A 22083-nucleotide genomic window follows, 5' to 3' on the forward strand; every position below is an offset into this window, starting at 1 on the left:
CTAGACATGCTTTTATTACTTTATTTTTAAAATGGTTTTTAAATTTGTATTTCTCCAGAAAACTTCCTGGGTTCTCCTGTCAGTTGATTCCCCGAGTCCCTTGAGATTTGTCATGTGTGATTGTTAGCTTTTTCTATGGCCTTTAGGGGCTAGGGCAGGTATGGGGTAACATATGTAGTTTCACTAGAAAGGAGTCTCGAGTCAAAACTAATGTGGAGGTGAATAAGAAAGCATCATAGCTGTTAAACTCAGCCAGAGTCAAGGGACTTGCCTGAACATCCCCGTCATGGGTGAGGGGAGGTCATGTCGCCAACATAAGCTGTCACCTCACCCCTGCAACCATCATTCTTTCCATTCACCCTCCCACTTGGCTCCTGCTGCACTTTGATGAGATCCCTGCATTTTGTGTGGACTGCATCACACTCCCACCACCTGTCCTGACGCATGCACAAAATAGAACTCTTGAGGTCCAAGTCCTCTGCACTGCTCTTAGGGAACTTGGCACTGAAGAGCCTCCTGGGTAGCCTGACCAATCCGAGGACTCTTGGATTGGGCCTCTTCTTTTCTGGGCAGAGTGGGGAGACTGAGGACCTGTTAGCGGTGGAGCATGTGTGTTCTCTTTCTAAGCAGAGCCTGAAGGACAGGCTACGGTGGTGACTCTGCCCTGATCAGTTGCAGGCCCAGGGCGTACTGTCTGGCGGACAGCGATGAGGAGTCCTCCAGTGCTGGCTCCTCTGATGAAGACGACGCTCCAGAGCCCAGCGCAGGAGACAAACCACTTCTCCCGGGGGCTGAAGGGTGAGTGGATCCAGTTTTGAGGGTCTCCAGGGGTTGGGGTACCAAGTTGGGAGTGAGCTTTTTTCCCCCTCTTCCTGGTAATCTTTCTTCCTCCTTCACATCGAGTGAATGGTTTTTGCATTAAGAACCCAGAGTGGCTAGAAACTCCAGGCCCCACAGCCAAAAGATCCAAATAGCTTTTCTTAGCTAAGAAGGTCCCCATCTGGATGGCTTTCTTGGGCGATTGAAAAAAAAAAGTATTTTTTAAAGATTTTATTTAAATTCAAGTTCAGCATATATTGTAGTATTAGTTTGAGTAGAATTTAGTGATGCATCACTTGAATATAAGAAAATTATGCATAGAGAATTGAAAGGCGAGCTTCTCGCAAGGGGCACAGCTTATACAACACCTCCCCCTGGTGCCGGGTGGAGAGCACTGCTCCCCTTCAGTCGGGTCACAATTATGCTGAGCTGCCTGCCAGTTCCTTCTAGCAAGGCTGGAACAGTCTAGTGATTTCTTTGGTGTGTTTTAAAGATGTGGGTCACTTAGCTGATCTTTTAGATCATGACTTCATTTTCAGAGCTCCCTTTGACTGTTATGTGGACTCTGGAATAATCAGAGTGCTTAAATAGCTTCTCTGTAAGGATCTGTTAGTTATTTAAGGTGAGTTGAAGAAAATAAGATTGTAAAGAAACCAGAGATTCAGAAGCACTTGTAAGAAGATATCAGCCTATTCACTTTTGAAATCCTACAGAATATGAAAAGAATCCAGACATTTGAGAAATTGATATCTAAAGTTTGCAGGTTTTTTTTAATATATATTTTATTTATTCATGAGAGACACAGAGAGAGAGGCAAAGACACATGCAGAGGGAGAAGCAGGCTCCATGCAGGGAGCCCCATGTGGGACTCGATCCCAGGTCTCCAGGATCACACCCTGGGCTGAAGGCGGCGCTAAACCACTGGAGCCACCCGTGCTGCCCATGTGTGCGTTTTTTAAAAAACAAATATCTTCCCTTCTTAAAGCAGTCTTATGGTAACTATGACCTGATAGAAAAGCTTGCTTTCTTGACCTGCTAGCATGCCAGCTTGATTAGCATTTTTTTTTTTAGAAAGAAGTTCTAAGCCCTTTGAAAAGTAGTTGCCATTTAAAATTGATATATCACCTAAAAGACAGTCAGTTAAATACTGTATTTTATGTCTCTGTTGATGCAGCATGATTTCCTTTTTGAAGTGTAGAGATGGGGAGATTCCTCTAAGAGGACACAGGATTTACAGTCACTAGCAGAGGGTTATTAAGGAGGAAAGGTCTGATGTCTTCTCTGCACTGTGACAACTTTGTCTCTCCATGGGTCAAGACTTGGGTTCTGATCCCCATACCATCTCTAAAGTAGTAGTTTCTCACTGAGAGGTTATTTTGTGCCCCTGCCGGCACCCCACCCCCACCCCCGGTGGACATTCAGCAATGTCTAGAGACAATTTTTTATTATCATGACTGGGGGAAGCCTGCTGTTAACATCTAGAAGGTTGAGGCTGCTAACCATCCTGCAGTGCCCAAGACAGACCCTACAGCAGAGAAATACTCAGTCCAAAATGTCAGTAATGCTTCGGTTGAAAAACTCTGGTCTAAAGTGAGGTGAACGAAGAGCCACAGAGTTTGTGTGTGTGGAGGAGCAAAATTTATACTAACACCTGTCTGTGTCCCTCATTTAAAGGTATGTGGGAGGTCATCGAACAAGTAAGATTATGAGGTTTGTTGATAAGATTACCAAGTCAAAATACTTCCAAAAAGCAACTGAGACAGAGTTCATTAAGAAGAAGATTGAAGAAGTCTCCAATACACCCCTGCTGCTAACTGTGGAAGTACAAGAATGCAGAGGAACCCTGGCAGTCAACATTCCACCTCCGCCGACTGACCGGATATGGTGCGTACAGCCTGTTGTGTGGCTAGAAAGATCCCAGCATGCTTACCCTTGACATTATGGGAAGTACCTCCTCTTGGGCAGAAGCACTTTCACACGTTTTTTCATGGAACGTAATGTCTGTTGTAAATCCAACTCTATTTTCTTCTGTGAATGGTTCGTTCACATGTTAAGTGTTATCTTCATATGTTTTTCTTCTCAGTCTTCTAAAGCCAGCTCTTTCCACCATCTGTAAAGCTCTTATTCTCTGCCTGGCCTGGGGTGTAGCTGCTTCACCTGGTCAGTCCACACAGCATCCTGCAGAGATAGGTAGCACTGTTACCCCACCTTACACAAGGGGTTCATGCATGCAGCAGAGCCTGTGGTGCTTAGGGAAGACTCCTTGGGTTAGACCTAGATGTTAAGGAGGCAGAGCTTATGCACTTGGTAATTGTGGTAGGAGGTCTGTCCAAGGAGTTGTCATTGAACTGGTGGTTCTCAACCCTGCCTGCATATCACAGTCACCTGGGGACTTGGTAAGAACAAAGATGCACCCAGTTCCCAGAATCCAGGGCCTGGGGGACAAAGCCAAGATTGAGAACCACTGAACTAACCTGTTATTCATGGGTCCTGTAGAAGAAAATCACTATCTGTGAATTGAAGTTTAAGATTGGCATTCTAGGTCCTTTAAAATGTACATAAGTGTACACAGTGATTGTAGGAGGTCTCATTGTACCAGAAATTACAATGGTATGAAAAAGATAGCTCTGTTCTATCCTAGAGTGAAACTTCCATGCTAGTGCATATCCCTGGCATTAGGAAGGGTTTATAAGAATGATCAGAAGGCGATTTTTGAATTGACTATTTGATGATGATATTGGTGTTTCCCAGTAAAAACTTTAAAATACCTTTATAGATTTTGTTGTGAGACAGTAGTATTTTCATTGTAAAAAAAAAAGTGGGAACAAATAAAAAAAATCAGTTACAGGTGCTACTGCTTAGTGAAAGAAAAGAAAACAATTTTTTAAGATTGTATTTATTTGACAGAGAGCAAGAGAGCATAAGCAAGGGGGAGTGACAGAGGGAGGGAGAAGCAGGTTCACTACTGAGCAGGGGGCCCAAGTGGAAGATAAAATTAAAGGCTTCTGGGGTAGTACTACCCACTGCATTTGTTATTAATCCATAAAGTTAAGTATAGATATTGAGAGATTTAGAAATGCTTATAGCAATTTGACATTTTTGTTGTAATTTTTAAAACATCGATCCATGACAGATGGACGAAAAACTTCTAGGTAGTTTGATAGCACACAGTCTCTTGTCTGGATCCTTTACCAGCTGAGTGTCAGTCTGCTCCATTAGGAAGCCTTAACAAGCATGCCGTGGGGTATGGAACGTAAAAGCAGGTTATAGAATATTCTCTATTTATGTAGGAGTGTGGGGAAAATCGACCCCACTTCTCTCAGTAGTCCTTCTCTCAGTGTCTTGGGGGTAAGATTCAGAGAGGCAGTATCTTTCCCTTTATGCTTTATACACATGTATATTTTGGGTTTTGTAGTGTATGTACACTACCTTTATTGAAAAAGAAACAAGAAAGATCCTTGCTGTTTCAGGAAAAACAAAAAACCGGAAAGCAGTGCCCAGGTCACAGACTTTTCCAGTGGTGCTTCCTGACTTTACCATTTTGTCAGGACTGTTGTCAGATCATCACAGTCCTACACACGGCCCGGGGATGTGGGAGCTCACAATTTGCGTTGGCTGCTTTGCATCATTTTTAGAGGGGATCTTCAGAGTAAGAGAACAATTAAAATAGTGATAAAGCCCTGGGCAAGTGAACTAGGTCTGCTGTTGGTACTTATGTCCTTCCTTTCTTTGCATCTAAATGTCTAAATGTAATTGTTTACTACTTGTCTTCTTCAAAAGGTATGGTTTCCGGAAGCCACCATATGTAGAGCTGAAAGCTCGGCCAAAACTTGGAGAGAGAGAAGTGACTTTAGTTCATGTGACAGACTGGATAGAGAAGAAACTGGAACAAGAGTTTCAGGTAAACATGTGGTGTTTGTCTGGTGTGCGTTTCACCTGACTCTCAAAGCTCAGAGCAGAACAGAGGTTCTGAAGTTCATTTGGGTCAGGATCTTCTTTTGAGAAGCTAATGAAAGCTTTGGACCTTCATCCTAGGAAAGTACCTGTCATGATCGAACAGGCATAACATTTTAGGTCCAGTTTCAGAAATCCTGAACCTTATCCACAGAACCCTGTTAAGTAATTCAGAGGAAACCCAAAAGGTGAGTCACTAAGCCAGAACTCATTCTCCATGTCTGCCTTGTTTTCTGTCACCAGAGCTAAAAGCAATGTAGTCGAGGCCCTGGGATGACTACTTCTACCAAATTTTTATCACATTCGAGGCACAGTTGTGTTTTGAGATTTTATGGATTGGCAAACAATTTACTTCATAATGCACTTCACCTTTTGAAGGAGACTAATTTTTGCCATGGTATACTTTGAGCTATTGCCTTTAAAAGTTTATATTTATAAATAAAAGCTTATATTTAAAGGCTATGGACTAACATTAACTGAAAACCAGTTTCTGTAAAGTTTAGTAATATCACCAAGTGGAAAAGTAATTTGAACCTTTAGTTTTTTCCTTTTCCTAGATCCTATAATAGGAATTAGAGGAGGCCATTTCTTTCAGGGGTATTGGGGTACAAGGAGCTAAAAGACAAGACAAAGGGACAGAGGTTGGCACCTGTTTTTGTTTGAAGATTTATTTATTGGGGGGAGGGGAGAGAGAATCTCAGGCAGACTCCCTGCTGAGAACAGAGCTCATCTTGAAGTCCAACTCAAAGCTCCATCTCACAACCCTGAGATCACGACCTGAGCCCAAATCAGAGTTGGACACCCAATTGATTGAGCCACCCAGGCTTCTGGAAGCCACCATATGTGTTTTGCACCTGGTATTTTGAGGCAAGTTGGGAAGTTGATGGGTAATTGCTACCACTTCCCATAGCCACCTTTTTTTGCTTTCATATATGCTTTCATAAGAGGGTATTACTGGAGACTTCATGAGTGCATTGCCAAAATTCACTTATGTAAAATTAGTTTATAAGCAGGATAGGCAAAGCACCATTACTATCAATCACTATTCTTCGTGTGTTCATTAGAGTAGGATTTCCTTCTTATATAGCTGTCTTGTTCGGGGGTGAAAAAACTTAGCTTACATTTTGTTGCTAAGATTTAAATGAATAAATTCACTTGGAATATGTGTTCTGGACATAGTATTTGGAAATACCATGAGCAGGTTAAGCCATTTCTGTTAAAGTAATGGTGTTGAAGGTTGATGAATTCATGAGTAATGTCGCTATATGTCATGAAATCAAAGGCGCTTCTGCCTCAGAGCTGACTTACTGGGTTCTTGTATTCGTGTGCTGATGTGATTCAACTCTTTAAATGTGACAGGAGCTAGTTTAGAATGTATGTGAAAAGGTACTTTTAAAACTTATCTAAAAGCATTCTTCTACATGTCTCTTTCTTCCTTCAGAAAGTCTTTGTCATGCCAAACATGGATGATGTCTATATCCCTATAATGCACTCAGCCATGGACCCTCGCTCCGCCTCCTGCCTCCTCAAAGACTCACTGGTGGAGGCTGCTGATCAGTTGTGATGGGTGAAGATCCGACCTTCCCAGTATTAGATCTAGCTCAAGGTGTGGGGTTCTTGGCTGCCATCCGTGCTGTAGCACTGGCCCCTCCTCGTGCCACAGCTTCTGCCCTCTGCCTGCTGGTGCCCATTCCACTGTGACGTGTCGTCATTCCACGCATCTGGGAACTGGGGCCCAAAATGCCTTGCTGCAAAGCTTTGACTCAGCAAAGAAGACTGTGGAAGAGTCACCACAGTGGATCTGGAGGTTACAGATGACTCACACCATGGCTTTTTTGAGTCCACCAGTTTTTGTGGCAGCCAAAGAGCACAGTAAGAGCAAAGCTATACAGCTGGAAGGCTTTCCCCTTGCCTCAACTCCAAAGCTTTTCCTCAGGCGGCCAGTGCACAATGGAACGTTTCCTCCTAGTTTATAGGTGATACAGCCCTCCATACTTCCTGAATGTCAATTCAGGAATGTGTGGAGGGTGGGGAGTGGAATTTTGTGTGAACCATTTCATGGATGATAAAAAAGAGGTATGCATAGCAACTTTTTTCCTATTGTGCATTTTGGAAGCAAGTAGCCATAGAACATACACACACTAACATACTATCAGCTCGAGTGGGGACAGTGGGATTTATGTGAACATTAGGCAAAGCCATGAGATCAAACCATCCAAAGCCTTCTACCAATGAGGTACAATCACCTGGTTTCTAATCCCAAATGTTTTCCTGAGACACGAGCAGATGTGAAAATGTCAAATACTGCACATAATGGATTGAGGTGGGAGCAGAAAGCCAGAGCCATCTTTCTATCTGGCACTTCCTATGTGCTCTGTGCTTTATATAGGCATCTAAAATGCTTTGTTAATCTGATTTGTATTTTGAGGTTGCGGGCAGTTTCCTCCTCTGACAGCCAAAACAGAACTCTATCACTTTTGAGAGTCACGACCAAGTTTGCTCAACATTAAACACTACGTTATCTCAAAATTCATGTGACCTTTCTTTAATGTTGCCAACTTTATTTTGTGCATTTGTGTCAGAATCTTTAGTTTATAAGTTTGGGGCTCCCTAGGTATGTAATTTGCTTTGAGAAGTACTCTTTAAACACAATTTTTTATTGTTTAAAGCTGCATTCAACATCAGAACTACCGTGGATAACTTTTGATAACATCTGTGGACAAAGCTAATAGTGGTTTTTTAAACAGCACCTTGCCTGAACAGGACTTTAAAGATAAAGAAACTAATATATTGAAAAAGTATATTTGAACCCTTGATTACTTTAATTGCACCATTAAAACATTTGACTTAAATTATTTGATCATTCCAGTTGGTGTACTGTTTTCTAATTTCTCAATGTGTAGGCCAATTTGCCTGTCAGTCCGCATGTCTTGTTCACTGGTCTATAATTTTTGTGCAATAACTAAAGGCAAAGGACTAGATGCACTACTGTGTAAAGAGATTACACACGACTACCCTATTGCACTCAAATAGTATGTGGGGATTTACAATCGCTTGCTTTGTTTCACAAAATAAATATCTCAATGTCAAATACTAGATAAGCATCTAAGTTATTTTTGCTGAATCCTCCTTTTTAGATTAATAGGGAGAGGATAAACAAGGTGTACAGATCACTTGGGCACTCAAGCTGCCAAAGCAGCTTCCATTTCCTGGTATGATCACTAGATGGGTTTTCTAATATTAGGAGGTAGGTGTGATCTTCAAAGGATTTTAAAAACCTGAGGGCGACCGTCTTTGTTTCTGTGCTGGATTTTACACCCTCAATAGCCTAGTAATCCTGTTAACTTCGGATGCCCCAGTTATTACATGCCAAAGCAGGTTAAACACTGCACTTGGGCATCCTTGCCCGTCAACAGAGCTGCCTGGTACTCGAAGTTGCATATTTCACCCAAACCCAGAGGAGACCACCACCAATCATCCGGACCGGGAAGGACTGTGCATTTACTTAGGTGCCTGATGTGCCCGGCAATGCATAAGATCTACTTCATCTGAACTACCTTGTTTAGGCTAACTGGGCTAAACTGCAAAGCTTTTATTCCCATGCTTGGCACAGTATCCAGGTAAGCAGTTGACCCTAAATTGTAGTTTCTCGAAGTGGGTCGCTGCTACACCTTAACCAGGTGAGGTAACTTCATGGAAGCATTCAAGACTGAAACCAGTTCCCGTCAAGTATACAGCGGCCCTTCCAGCTGCTCACGGACAGCCCCCTCCCTCCCTCCCTCCAGAGGCCACCCACGCCGCGGTTAGCCTGCAGGTCTCGAAGACCACGGAGGCCAGGACTTCCAGGAAACATGCAGGGCCCTGAGTACCGGGGCCTAGAGGATCGCCGCGTCTGCCCGGGGCGTTTCAGCCTCGGCTTCAAGGGCTGAGGCTGGAGTCGCAAATCGCCCCCGCCCCACGCTCGCGTCCCCTGCAGGTGCCGCCGTGTCGCTCGCGGTTAAAAGGGCCGCCGGCGGGGGAACCGGGCGGCCCCAGTTATGCGCAAGCGCGTGCTCTGGCGCTGCAGCCTGACCCCCGGCGCCACGCGCAGGCGCGGCGGGGGCTCAAAGGCAGCGCGTCGGGACGACGAAGACGCTTAACACCAGCGCTGGATCAAACCATTTTATTGCGAGGCTTCGGGGTAAAGGTGGGCGGGGAGGAGGGCAGGAAGCTCCGACGTCCTCGGCCCAGCCGGAACCTGCAAGAACGAGAGCGGTGGTTAGCGGCTGCGCGCCCGCGGGCCTGCCCGTCTCCTGCCCGCCGCCGCGGAGGCCCGACTCAGACTGTAGTTCGCATCACCCGCGTCAGCAGTCTAACACGTGCATTTTTCTGGAATGTCATCACTGCAGGCCGCCCCCCGCGACCCACCAGGCTGCGGGCCGGCCCGCCGGGGCCCAACACAAACGCACCTGGCCGGTCCGGCGTCACAGTCCCCGAAAGGCCGAGCGGGGGCCTCTGGCTTCTACTTAAAGGAACTGACAGGAGGCGGTTGGGCGGGCTCTACCGGCTCTAGCCAATAGCAAGCCAGACTTCCGGTCACGTGCTGGTAAAGGGGCCTCAGGAGAGGCTGTCCTCGCTGAGTCCTCCAGAGTGTAGAGTGGTCACCTGCCAACCATAGAGACGGGCGTGAAAGAAGGGCCGCAAGGCGCGCTGTGTCCTAAATTGTGGATTTCTTTCCGTGCGTAAATCGGGTGCTCGTAATTAGCGTGTCTCTGTACGGTACACCGAAGGGAAGTTTGCAAACGGGACGCAGCTGGCGCTCACTTGTTTGAGATGTTCCGTGCCAGGAGCTAGGCGAGGAGCTGAGCGTACCTAGGTGGCAGCCTAACCTCGTTCCTGAATTGAAAACCTGTTTGGGTAAAAAAAAGAGCCTGTTTTTGAAAGTAGAGGGTGTGCAACCAAATCCTGTCTTTGTGACGAATTTGTGATACGATCCTCAGTTTGAGGAAAATGATATCAAAAAAAGTTATGACGATTAAGTAACGTCAGTTGCCTGGTGCATTCTGAGTGGTAAACAGTTGTGTTTATCTTTTTTAAAGGTTATTTACTAATTTGACAAGAGTACAAGTAGGGGGGAGCAGCAGGCCGAGGGAGAGGAGAAGCAGCAGACTCCCTTGCTGAGCAGGGAGCACAATGCTGGGCTGGAACCCAGGACCCTGGGATCATGACCTGAGCCAACGGCAGCCACTGAGCCACCCAGGCGCCCCCAAATCATTTTTTAAAGATTTTATTTATTTATTCATGAGAGCCACACAGAGAGGCAGAGACATAGGCCGAGGGAGAAGCAGGCCCCTGCGGGGAACCTGATGTGGGCCCGATGGCAGAACCTGGGGATTTCGGCCTGAGCCAAAGGCAGATGCTCAACCACGGAGCCACCCGGGTGCCCCAGAGAGAGAACCTTAAAGCAGAGTCTACACTCAGCACGGAGCCCAGCGTGGGGCTGGATCCCGTGACCCTGAAATCATGACCTCAGGAGTCGGATCCTTAGCCGACTGAGCCACCCAGGTGCCCCAGAATAATTGTTTTTAGAGGACTGCTGCGGGATCCGTGGGAGGCTCAGTGGTTTAGAGCCGCCTTCAGCCCAGGGCGTGATCCTGGAGACCCAGGATCGAGTCCCAGGTCCGGCTCCCTGCATGGAGCCTGCTTCTCCCTCTGCCTGTGTCGTCTGCCTCTCTCCCTCTCTGTCTACCATGAATAAGTAAATTAAATATTAAAAAAATAAATAAATAAAGGACTGCCGTGATGTGGGAAGCTTATGTGAGTGCAGCGCTTTAATAAATGCTAAAATACCCTATTGTGGAGGCACCAAGGAGAGAATGGCTAACTTTGGGAAGGTGAAAAGTACTTCCAAGTACTGAATTCATATTGAAAGTCAGGCACACTCTTCACCACCCTTCAACAAGGAAGGGGATGAGGGAGGTGTTAGGGGCACCCACCACCAGGCAGTGGAAAATTTTTTACTCAATTATGACTCTTTCAAAGCTTAATTAACTAGTAGTACTGACTGTTGACCAGAAGCCTTACGGATAACATAAATAGCCCGTGAACGGATATTTTGTGCATTGCATGTATTATATGCTACATTCTTACAGTAAAGTAGGAGAAAAGAAAATGTTATTAAGAAAATCATAAAGGAGAGGCACCTGAGCCGGTTAAGCATCTGAGTCTTGATCTCAGGGTGCTAAGATCAGCCTCACATGGGGCTCTCACTGGGTGTGGAGCCTGCTTGAGATGCTCTCTGCTCTCTCTGCTCCCTCTGCTCCTCCCCCTGCTCATGGACACTCTCTCCCTCTCTTCCTCTTAAGCTCCTAAAGGAAGAAAAAATACATTTGCAGTGCTATACGGTATGTATTGGAAAAAAAAGTGGACCCCTGCAATTCAAACCCATGTTCTTCAAGGGTCAACTGTGATGGCAAATGATATGGCCCTGCCCCGTAAGAGCTTGATCTACCCAGAGAGAGAACCGCAACTGGACTGTCACAATATCTGGCTTTCTTTATTTCCTCAATGTTCTCTTTGGGAGATCTTTTCCTTTTTTCCTCCTAATTTAATAAAGAAAATGTAATAAGAAGAGCATTTCAACCTGAGCTTGTAGTTGAAAAGTGCTCTTATTTTCATTATTTTCTACACAGTCTTTGGTTAAATTTAAAAATTACTCAAAAAAATTTTTAAAGGGATGCCTGGGTGGCTCAGTGGTTGATCACCTGCCTTTGGCCCAGAGTGTGATCCTGGAGTCCCGGGATCAAGTCCCACATCAGGCTCCCTGCATGGAGCCTGCTTCTCCCTCTGCTTATGTCTCTGCTTCTATTTCTCTCATGAATAAATAAATAAAATCTTTAATAAAATTTTAAAATTTTTAATTCCTCTATGACCCAAAGTAATTATTATTTTGACAAATGGTTTTATGACCTCTATGCAATCATTCTTATTGCTACTTAAATTTTTGTTATTATTTTCTATATTTATTACATTGTGGTACAGTTTCTACATTAGGAAAAGAATACGACTTTTCTTTGTGGCCTAGAATATGATCTATTTTTATAAGTGTTCCAGAGATTCTCAGGGCACCTGAGTAGCTCAGTCAGTTAAGCATTGGACGACTCTTGGTTTCAGCTCAAGGTCATGATCTCAGGGTCATAAGATCCAGCCCCAAGAAGGGTTCCAAGCTCAGCATAGAGTCTGCTTGAGATTCTCTCTCCATCTTTCCCTCTCCCTACCCTTCTGCCTACCCACAACCCTCCCTGCCCCCCACGCCCTCTGTCACTCCCTTCATCCCTGCCAGAGTGCACTCTTTCTCTCAAATAAATAAGCAAAATTTTATTTTATTTTTTTTTAATTTTTTTTTTTTTTTTTTTTTTATGATAGTCACACAGAGAGAGAGAGAGGCAGAGACATAGGCAGAGGGAGAAGCAGGCTCCATGCACCGGGAGACTGACGTGGGATTCGATCCTGGGTCTCCAGGATCGCGCCCTGGGCCAAAGGCAGGCGCTAAACCGCTGCGCCACCCAGGGATCCCAATAAGCAAAATTTTAAATAAAGAGGGATGCTTCAGTGGCTCAGCGATTGGGTGTCTGCCTTCAGCTCAGGGCATGATCCTGGAGTCCCAGGATCGAGTCTCACATCGGGCTCCCTGCATGGAGCCTGTTTCTCCCTTTGTTTATGTCTCTGCTTCTATTTCTCTCATGAATAAATAAAACCTTTTAAAAATATTTTTAAATAAATAAATATTCCATGGATTCTTGGAATGGAGATGTTTTCACTATCATGTACATTGACATGAAGTATTTATTAATTCAACCTTAATTGTGTTGTAATCATATTGTCCAAACATCTATCTATTTTATTCTTGATCAGGAGGGTATATGTACTGTCATTGACTGCGATTTGTTAAGATTATGTTTCAAGTATGAAATGCTGGGGAGGATGCAAAGCAACAAGAATTTTGCTCCATTATTATTTGGGAATGCAAAATAGTACATACATTTTGGAAAAGAATTTGCACAGTTTCTCATAAAGTCAACCTACCCAAGAAAAACAAAATTTTATGTTTACACACAATCCCTATACACAAATATTTATAACATTATTCATAATGCTTCCAAAGTGGAACTACTCAAAAGCCCTTCATTGGGTGAATCTTAAGCAATATTGTGGTACATCCATACAATTGAATGCTATCGGACCATAAAACAGAATGAATTATTGATACATGCAACACTTGGAAGTATCTCAGAGGCATTATGCTGCACGAAAGGGACCAGACTCAAAAGATGATATGATTCTATTTATATGATATTCTAGAAAAAAGAAGACTATGGGGGCGGTGTGCCTGGGTGTCTCATTCAGGTAAACATCTGCCTTTGACTCAGGTCATGATCTCAGGGTCCTGGGATGGATACCTGAGTCAGGCTCCTTTGCACAATGGGGAGTCTGCTTCTCTCCCTCTGCTGCTCCCTCTGCTTATACTCTCACACACACTCTCTCTCAAATAAATAAAATCATTTTAAAAATAGAGAACAATAGGAACTGAAACAGATGAAAGATTTTTCCAGGAATTGGAAGTGCAGGTGCATTTGACTACAAAGTTGCAGCAGGAGTGCATTTTTGAGGGTGATACAACTATTCTGTATCTTGATCATGGTGGTTACATGACTTTATGTATTTATCAAAATTCATAGAACTATACCCCCAGAAGGTTTCACTTTACAGTGTGACATTTAAAAATGAAAAATTAAAAAATTATGCTTCAGTCATTTTCCTTGATAACTTCTATTATTTGCTTTGTATATTTTGAGGCTATGTTATTTATCTCATTGCACTTTGTGGCTGATGATAGTCCATCATGGATTACATGTATCTATAAATATATAAATATAAATAACACTCCTATTTTTTGCCTTTAGTTCTATTTTGTCTTATATTAGCACTTCTACTTGTGTCTTCTTCTTGTTTGTGTTTGCTGATATAACTTTGCCCATCCTTTTATTTTTAACCTTTCTGTGTTATTTTATTTTCAGTGTGTCCTTTGTATGAGGTACATGGTTGGCTTATCATGGTTAACCCAATGTGACAATATTTACCTTTTAAGATTTTTAGTATGAAATGTCTCTGCATACAAAAGAGCATATATAACATATGTGTGGTTTGGAGATTATTAACAAATTGAACATTCATATACTCACCACTTTTAGAAAAATGACATCATCGATAGCTTTATTTTTATTTATTTATTTATTTATTTATTATCAATAGCTTTAAAGCTCACTCTGCCCTTTCTCATTCCATTTCCCTCGCACACTCTCAGAGGAAACTACCATCCTGAGTTTGGAGTTTGTCTTGTTTCCTTTTTTTTCCTTCATATATTTATATATTATTTAATTTTGCTTGATCTTGAGCTTTATAGAAATAGAATATATATGCATCTTCTATGACTTACTATATTTATTACTTAATATTGGTGACATTCACATTGTATATATGCAGTCAGTAATTGTAGTAATGCAACCAGGTTCACTTCTGTGTAGCATCTCAGTACACAATTACATTGCACTTTACACATCTCTTTATGTCGGATGTTTAAAATAGCTACAGCTTTCATTATTGCAAATGAATCTGCTCTGAACATTCTTGTGTGTGTGCGCAAAAAAATTTCTTTGGGGTAGGTATATAGAAGCACAATTGCTGGGTGGTAACGTAGGCACATTTCCAACTTTCTAAATCATAACAAATAACTTCCCAAAGTGAATGCTCCACTTTGCATTGTGGCATTGGCCTACATCCTCACCAATTAGTGATATTGTCAGACTTTTCATACATGAATATAAAATGGTATCTCATTGTAGTTAACTTTTTAACGCACTTAATATATTTTTATACGACCATTGACCAATCAGCTGACAATCAGATTTTCTCTTCTGTTGTTGCTCTTTTAAAATTCAACTTTATAAAAAAATAAAAATGAATTTTTTTTGAAAAATAAAGTTGAATTTTATATTCAACTTTAGAGCTCCAGGGTGGCTCAGATGGTTAAGCATCTGCCTTCAGCCCAGGTCATGATCTTGGGGTCCTGGGATGGAGCCCTAAGGGGAGCCAGGGAGCACCCAGCAGGGAGCCTGCTTCTTTCTCCTCTCATGCTCTCTCAAATAAGTAAATAAAAAATATTTTAAAAATAAAATAAAATTCAACTTTCTATGGAATAAAAGGGACCCATATTAAGTGTCTGTTTCTCTGGTTTTTGTTTGTTTTTACAAATAGGCACATTTGCATGACCTTCCCCACAATCAAGACACAAAATTCTCATCGCTCCAAAATGCTTCTTTCCTGCTTCTTTGTAGTCAGTGCTCGCCCCTTCAATCACCAACTCAGGCAACCACTAGTCCATGATCTGTTATTACAGAATGCTTTTGCCTGTTTTAGATTTTCTTGTAAAAGATTCCTGCAATTGGTACTTTTGTGTCTGACTTCTGTCAAACTAATATTTTTCATATTCATCCATGTTATTGTATCAGTAATCCAATCCTTTATGTTGCTGAGTAGGATTTCATTCTATGAATATGCCAGTTTGTTTTTCCATTCACATGTTTACAGAATTTGGGTTGTTTCCAGTTTGGGGCTATTATGAATAAAGCTATTAGGAACATCAGCGTAGAAGTCTTTTTATGGACATTTGCTTTCCTTTTAGGAGTGGAATTACTAGATCATGTGATAAGCATATATCTTTAACCTTATGAGAAACTGCCAATCTATTTTCCATTTTACATGCCCACCAGCAACGTATGAGAGTTCTAGTTACTTCAAATCCTAGTTATTGTCACTCATTCTAATGTTAGCCATTTTAGTAGAAATGTGATAATTCATGGTGGTTTTAATTTACACTTTTCTTTTTAAAAACTTTTTTTTAAAGATTTTATTTATTTGAGAGGCAGAGAGAGAGAGCACATGTGCAGAGGGGCAAGGGGAGGGGCAGAGGGAGAAGCCAACTCCCTGCTAAGCAGGGAAACTGATGCAGGGCTTGATCCCAAACCCCTGAGATCATGACCTGAGCCGGAGGCAGACGCTTAACCCTGACTGAGCCACCCTGGTGCCCCTCATTTACATTTTTCTGATAACCAAAGATGTTGAACCTCTTTTCACATGACCATTACTATACCTCTTTTTATAAAGTGTTGAGATCTTTTGCCCACTTCTAAAATTGTTTTCTTACTAATGAATTATATGAATTCTTTAAATCCTTTTTCATATCTATGTGTTGTGAATATTTTGCCTTTTTATTTTCCTGTCTTTCAAGGAGGAGGCATTTTAAATTTTAATGAAATCAAAAAAAAAAAAAAAAGAAATCCAATTTATTGATGGGTTTTAAGCAAGACAGTGACAGTCTGGTGGAGTTCAAGCTCCTTGTGACATCTCACAATCCAGATTTATCTCCCCTCTTGAGAATAACATGAGCTACTAATAAGGGAGTGCTTACCACAGGCAGGGCTTGACATTTTAACTCTAGTTCTCGGGACAGTCCTAAAAGGTAGGGAATGCTATTTCTGGTCTTTAGCTGTAAGTCCCAGGACAATCAGAACCAGGGCTCAGAGAGATTAAGTAATTTGTTTACATTTGCATAATTAATAGATGGCCAGGCAGAGCTGGGATTTGAACTCATAACAATTTGATTTTTTAAAATATTTTATTTATTTATGAGAGACACAGAGAGAGAGAGAGGGAGGCAGAGACATAGGCAGAGGGAGAAGCAGGCTCCATGCAGGGAGTTCGACGTGGGACTCGATCCTGGGAACCCAGGATCCCACCACTGAGCCACCCAGGCGTCCCCTAACAATTTGATTTTAAAGCTTATGCTCCTTGATCACTACACCATGCACCCTCCTAAGGGCAAAACTTTGTTTTAGCCAAAACTATTCCTTGTTGTCTGAGAAGGCTGAGTTCATCCAACATACATACCTACACATTTCACTTTTGAGAGAGGGCCACTAACCTCCCACACCATGAACTACCCAGTGAACTAAGGGACCAGGAGCAGGAGTGGTGGGGAGTCCTAACTCAGAACAGTAGGAAGACCCAGATGTTATACAGAGGAGCTAAGACCCGAGGCCCTGGGGGGAGAGTCAAGGAGGGTACTGAATCTGGGAGGGCCTGAGGTGAATGTGGAACAGGGCTCCTGGGAAGTGAGAGGGACACCAGCATGTAGGGATGAAAGATGGAGAAGACCAAGAACACTGTCTAGAACAGTCATCTAGCCAGCATTGTGACTTGCTCGTATGGTTGCCATCGGTGTGTATGTGTGGAGGGAGGTGATGTGTGGAAGCTGAAAGGGACCCAAATCATCCCATTGTGTGATTTCCCTCAACTTTCCTCTTCTCTACCTCAACATAACACAACCCTTGAGACCCTTCTCTCTGGTCTCAGAAGATGTGGCCTCTCATTCACTTTCTTTTTCAAGAAACACTTTAAGAGTCCCCCTTCCATGCTTGATCCTGTTCTGGGATCGGGCAATATGAATGTCGAGCAAACAGTCCCTATCTTCAATTAGTCCACCGCGTAGTTGAGGGTGAAAAGAAAACCCCTACATTTTCTGCACTTCATGTCCCTCTTTAAACCTCCTTCAACCAGTCTTCTTCAGAGTACAGGTGTAGGTGAGGAAGAGAAAAGGAGAAAGAGGGATGCCTGGGTGGCTCCGCAGTTGAGTGTCTGCCTTTGGCTCAGGGAGTGATCCTGGATTTCTAGGATCAAGTCTCACATTGGGCTCCTTGTGGGGAACCTGCTTCTCCCTATGTCTGCCTCTGCGTGTCTCTCATTAATAAATAAATATTAAAAAAGAAAGAAAACTACTGAAGGTTGGCCGTGGGCCAGGTGTGGTCATTTGCATTGCTGATTTAGTCCTCCTAGAAATGCTGAGCCAGCATTTTAATCAGGGTTTATTGGTTTGGAGTGAGGAACCCAACTTAAACTAGCTGAGGTAAATGGGGGAAGGTCTGGTTAAATAGGGGAGGTGGGGCTGGGCAGGCCAATCCCAAGCCAACTCCAATTAGAATGTAAGCTTGTCCGGGGCACCTTGACTGCATCTGTGCTTTTCTCGTCAACTTCTTTCTTTTCTATTGGCTTTCTACTGGATGGGCCTCATACCTCCGGCTTGGCCACTAGAAAGGCAATGAGTTTCTTTTCATGCCTCTAGTTGGAGTCAGAATGGGTAGAAGCCTACTCATGGGTCACGTGAAGGTGGCCAGATGGGTGGCTGTTTTGCTTAACTAATACTGCATATCCAAACCACTCCATAAGTCAGGAATGAAAACATCAGCCATGGTTATTATCTCTTACAAATTGTGTGAGTTAACTAGGCTCAGCTGGGAAATTCCTCCATTTTACGTGGTGTTCGCTGAAGACACCTAGGCGCTTGACTGGGCTGGAACATCCAAGGTGGCTCACCCAGATGGCAGACAGCAGGAGTTGGCCCCCCGCACTGGGAGCTCAGCTGGAGCTGTTAATTAGAGCAACTCCATTCCTCCATGTGGCCTGTGTGTGGCTTGGGCTGCTCCCAACATAGCAACCACATTCCAAGAAGGAGTGTCCCCAAAGTGAGGATTCTAAGAGGAAGGAAATGGAAGCTGCCAGGCCTCTTAAACCGGAGCTGGTAAGTAAGTCCCTGAATGTCACCTCTGGTCAAGACCAGTCACAGAGCCAGTTGGGATCCAAAGGAGGAGAAACAACTCTTTAAATTTAAAGTTTTTATTTTCTTACTTATTTTTTAAGATTTTACTTTTAAGTACTCTCTACACCCAATATGAGGCTGGAATTCACAATCCTGAGATCAAGAGTTGCATGTTCTACCGACTGAGCCAGCCAGGTGCCCTGAAACAGCTCTATCTTTTGATGTGAAAAGCAGCATGTGCATATGGGGGGAAGGGGCAGAGAGTGTTGTTTAGGGGACCATCTTTGAAAATTAGCTACCACAATAGAGTGACCTGATAGGCCCAGCCTGGTAGGTGCCCACTAGGAGACAGTCAACAGGTCTGTACACCACCTAGCATATCAGCTCCTCTTGCAAGACTGGCCCCGATTCTTGTTCGCTTGCTCCCTCTGCCATCCTAGCAGTGAGAAGAGCCCCTTGAACATGGCTAATGTTTGATGAACTATTCCTTCTTCTCCATCTTATGCATGTAATTGCACCAGTCAAATGCTTTCCATTCTGCCCTGGCAAGGTCTCTTGTGTCTAACTTGTTCCCACTTCCTTTTCTTGCTCTAATTAAGACCAAAGTGAGCCTTGTTAACAATGCCCTAATAGTCTCTCAAATGCCTATCTTTTCCCCTGACTCTCCCCTGAAACCCAGCTTCAGTCCTGACACTGTTTCCTAGTGGACAAAGCCCAGCCGGACATCGGCACCCCACTGGCCCATCCTGCCTGCCTTTCCCCCCACATTGCCCACTGCTCTCCTGTGTGGAAGCCAAGCACAAGCTCACTGAGGAGTCAGCTTGGGCTCCCATGAAGCCACACGGTGTCATCTCTTCCTCATGCCTTTGTTCTGACCTCCTCTTCCCTTGCCAAATCCGCGAGGACTCAGCACAGGAACCACTTCTTCCATGAAGCCCCCCTGCTCCTGCTCTATCCATCCGACTCCCTTCCTTCCACCGATCCATTGCTCTCTTGAACACCATAGCTCTGTTTCTGAGTTACTCCTGCTTTCTCAAACTCTTCACAGTCAGCCTTTCATGGTGCTCATCTCTGTGCATGTCTTAACACTTTTGCCAACCTGCAAACTCCATCATAGTCCCCTCGTGGCACCAATCCTTTGTGCTCAGAAGCCCTTGGCCATATTTGTTAAAAGAATGAATGAATGAGTAGTCATCAACCGTGTGGAAGTCAGAGATGAAGTCATCTGCAAAAGGAAGCTGACTAGATTATTACTAAGATTGCCTTCTGCTCTGAAATCTGGTAATGTCTGTGAATGAGATCTAGGGAGAAAGGAGAGAGAGTAGGTAAGGTCTACCTATTAAGCTGTGCGAAACAGAGTCTGGAGGGAGGAAAATGAGCCAGAAAATGGTAATATCCAGAGAGGGAAAGTTCATAAAGGAGAACTGTTAACACATCTGAAGAGAGGCCCAGGGAAAAGTAGATGAAGCATGGCCATCGGGATTTCACAAGAGGAAGAATGTTTATGAGCTGCCTGAAGGAAGTTCCAGAGAGTTCTGTGGAAATAAGCCAGACCCCAGGGGAGTAGGAGGGACTGGCCAGTGAGGAAGTGGAGGCATTTTGAGAGGACAGCCATTTTCACACTAGTGCTGCATTGACCTTTTGAGAATATTAATATATGATGAACGGTGATCCTGTGGGTGCTTCCCCATGGTGGCACACGGACTCAGTACAACCGTGTGAGATCCGACAGCTCACAGGCAAGTGAACAGATAATCAGTCAGGATTAGACTGAATTCTCTCACAGAGCAGAATTCCCAGGAGGAAGCTCACTCTTCTCTCCCAGATGGCTGCTCTCTTATTCACATTCCTTTGCACAAGCCCCAGAGGAGGCCAGGAGGCTTACGTGTTCTTTGAGGCGATGCCCCTCATCCTCACATATTTGGATGAATTTCTGGTTGTTATCAGTACTCCAGGGAAATGCCAAGCTGGGCTGCTAACTATATTTACAGGTCACATAAGGGCACCTTGTCATGATGCTGTGGGACGAGCAAGGATAATAAGCACCTAATGGGGGACCATGTTATAGCATCTGGGGTGGACCAGACAAACTCAGGCAAACTCTGACGTCATGCAGGTAGCTGGGTCCTAAGCCAGGTCATGCCTCTTGCTAGCTGCACGTTACCCCACCAGATGGTTAACCCTTTAACATTTCCACGTGCCATTTGTAAGACGGGGTGAACAACACCTACCCCTGGACCTACCATGCAGGTACCATGAGGTGATCCCACAAAGCATGTACCTGCGCGTTTCCAAACAATAGCAAACAGCCAGTAATTCACTAGTGATAATAAGAAACGTTCCCAGGGACGCCTGGGTGGCTCGCTGGTTGAGCAACTGGCTCAGGTCATGATCCTGGGGTCCTGGGATCGAGTCCCACATAGGCTCCCTACGAGGAGCCTGCTTCTCCCTCTGCCTGTGTCTCTGCCTCTCTCTGTGTGTCTCTCATGAATAAATAAAATCTTTTAAAAAAAAGAGAAAAAGTTCCCCTTTGTGATACAAGAAAGCACTCAGTGAGCTGGCTTCTGTGGTAAAGAGAAGTTCTTCAGACTAGTGTCACAGTCTTTTCAAATCCAGTCATCCTGGAACAGGAAGAACCAGAGTTCTGTTTACCTAAAAGCAACTGCCCACAGTGACAAGGGCTTTACTTAAATTTCCCTCAAATGGCAGGACACGAAGGAGATAAAAATTTCACTTGCTACCAGAGACTCTTGCCTCATTGTTTTTACTTATTCTGGAACTACCCGACCCACGCTGAAAGTTCAAGTCCGCTTGTAAGTGGCAGCAGCAGCAGCAGCAAGATCACAAAAAAAAAAAAAAAAAAAAAAAAAAAAGTCAACTTATTCTAATAAAGACGCTGTTCCTTTGAGACGTTCCTGGAACTGCCAACCATGGCCTTTCTTTGTGGTTTTACCATTTTTTCCTTTCAAGAATCCTTCAAGAGAAAGACAAATATGATTTCACTCATATGTGGAATTTAAGAAACAAAACTGATGAACATAGGGGAAGGGAAGGAAAAATAAAACAAGACGAAAACAGAGGGAGACAAATCATGAGAGACTCTTAACTCTAGGAAACAAACTGAGGGTTGCTGGAGGGGAGGTTGGGGGGAATGGGGTAACTGGGTGATGGGCATTAATGAGGGCGTGTGATGGAATGAGCACTGGGTGTTACATGCAACTGATGAATCACTGAATTCTACTTCTGAAAATAATAATACACTATCTGTTAAATTGATTTTTAAAAAAGATTTTATTTATTTATTCATGAGAGACACAGAGAGAGAGGCAGAGACTTAGGCAAAGGGAGAAGCAGGCTCTCTGCAGGGGAGCCTGATGTGGGACTCAATGCCAGGACCCCAGGATCACGCCCTGGGCCAAAGGCAGACACTCAACCATTGAGCCACCCAAATGTCCCAATTAAATTGATTTTAAATTACAAAGAAGATTCCTACAAAGGTAGGTACCCTCTCATTAAATAGCTATCTGCAAATCAACCTCATAATCATTTTTAAATGAAATCTTGAAGGGTTTCAAACAAAAGAGGCACAAGCCCTTTAAAGCCTGAGTCATAATTTATTC

The 22083-nt window shown here is 43.6% G+C and overlaps 1 protein-coding gene and 2 non-coding genes across 8 annotated transcripts in view; 1 reads left to right on the forward strand and 2 right to left on the reverse strand.

Moving 5' to 3' along the window:
• Positions 1-7874, forward strand: part of TEX2 (testis expressed 2) — a 101753-nt gene extending 93879 nt beyond the window's left edge. For 5 of the 6 annotated variants that reach the window (XM_072781138.1, XM_072781139.1, XM_072781141.1 and 2 more), the window contains 4 exons: positions 673-798; positions 2494-2703; positions 4600-4720; positions 6215-7874. In XM_072781138.1, the coding sequence (XP_072637239.1) occupies positions 673-798; positions 2494-2703; positions 4600-4720; positions 6215-6337 (580 nt within the window). In that variant the 3' untranslated portion in view covers positions 6338-7874. The remainder of the gene's footprint in view (positions 1-672; positions 799-2493; positions 2704-4599; positions 4721-6214) is intronic. The other variant, XM_072781143.1, reaches the window with a different exon arrangement.
• An 881-nt stretch (positions 7875-8755) lies between these two features.
• LOC140607662 (small nucleolar RNA SNORA76) lies at positions 8756-8889 on the reverse strand. Its single transcript, XR_012009621.1, has one exon. It is a non-coding gene; the product is annotated as a small nucleolar RNA SNORA76 (small nucleolar RNA).
• Positions 8890-9088: 199 nt separating this feature from the next.
• Positions 9089-9159, reverse strand: LOC140607644 (small nucleolar RNA SNORD104). Its single transcript, XR_012009603.1, has one exon. It is a non-coding gene; the product is annotated as a small nucleolar RNA SNORD104 (small nucleolar RNA).
• Between the last annotated feature and the right edge of the window lie 12924 nt (positions 9160-22083).

Source organism: Canis lupus, chromosome 16 (assembly GCF_048164855.1).
Source record: "Canis lupus baileyi chromosome 16, mCanLup2.hap1, whole genome shotgun sequence".
Taxonomy (NCBI): domain Eukaryota; kingdom Metazoa; phylum Chordata; class Mammalia; order Carnivora; family Canidae; genus Canis; species Canis lupus.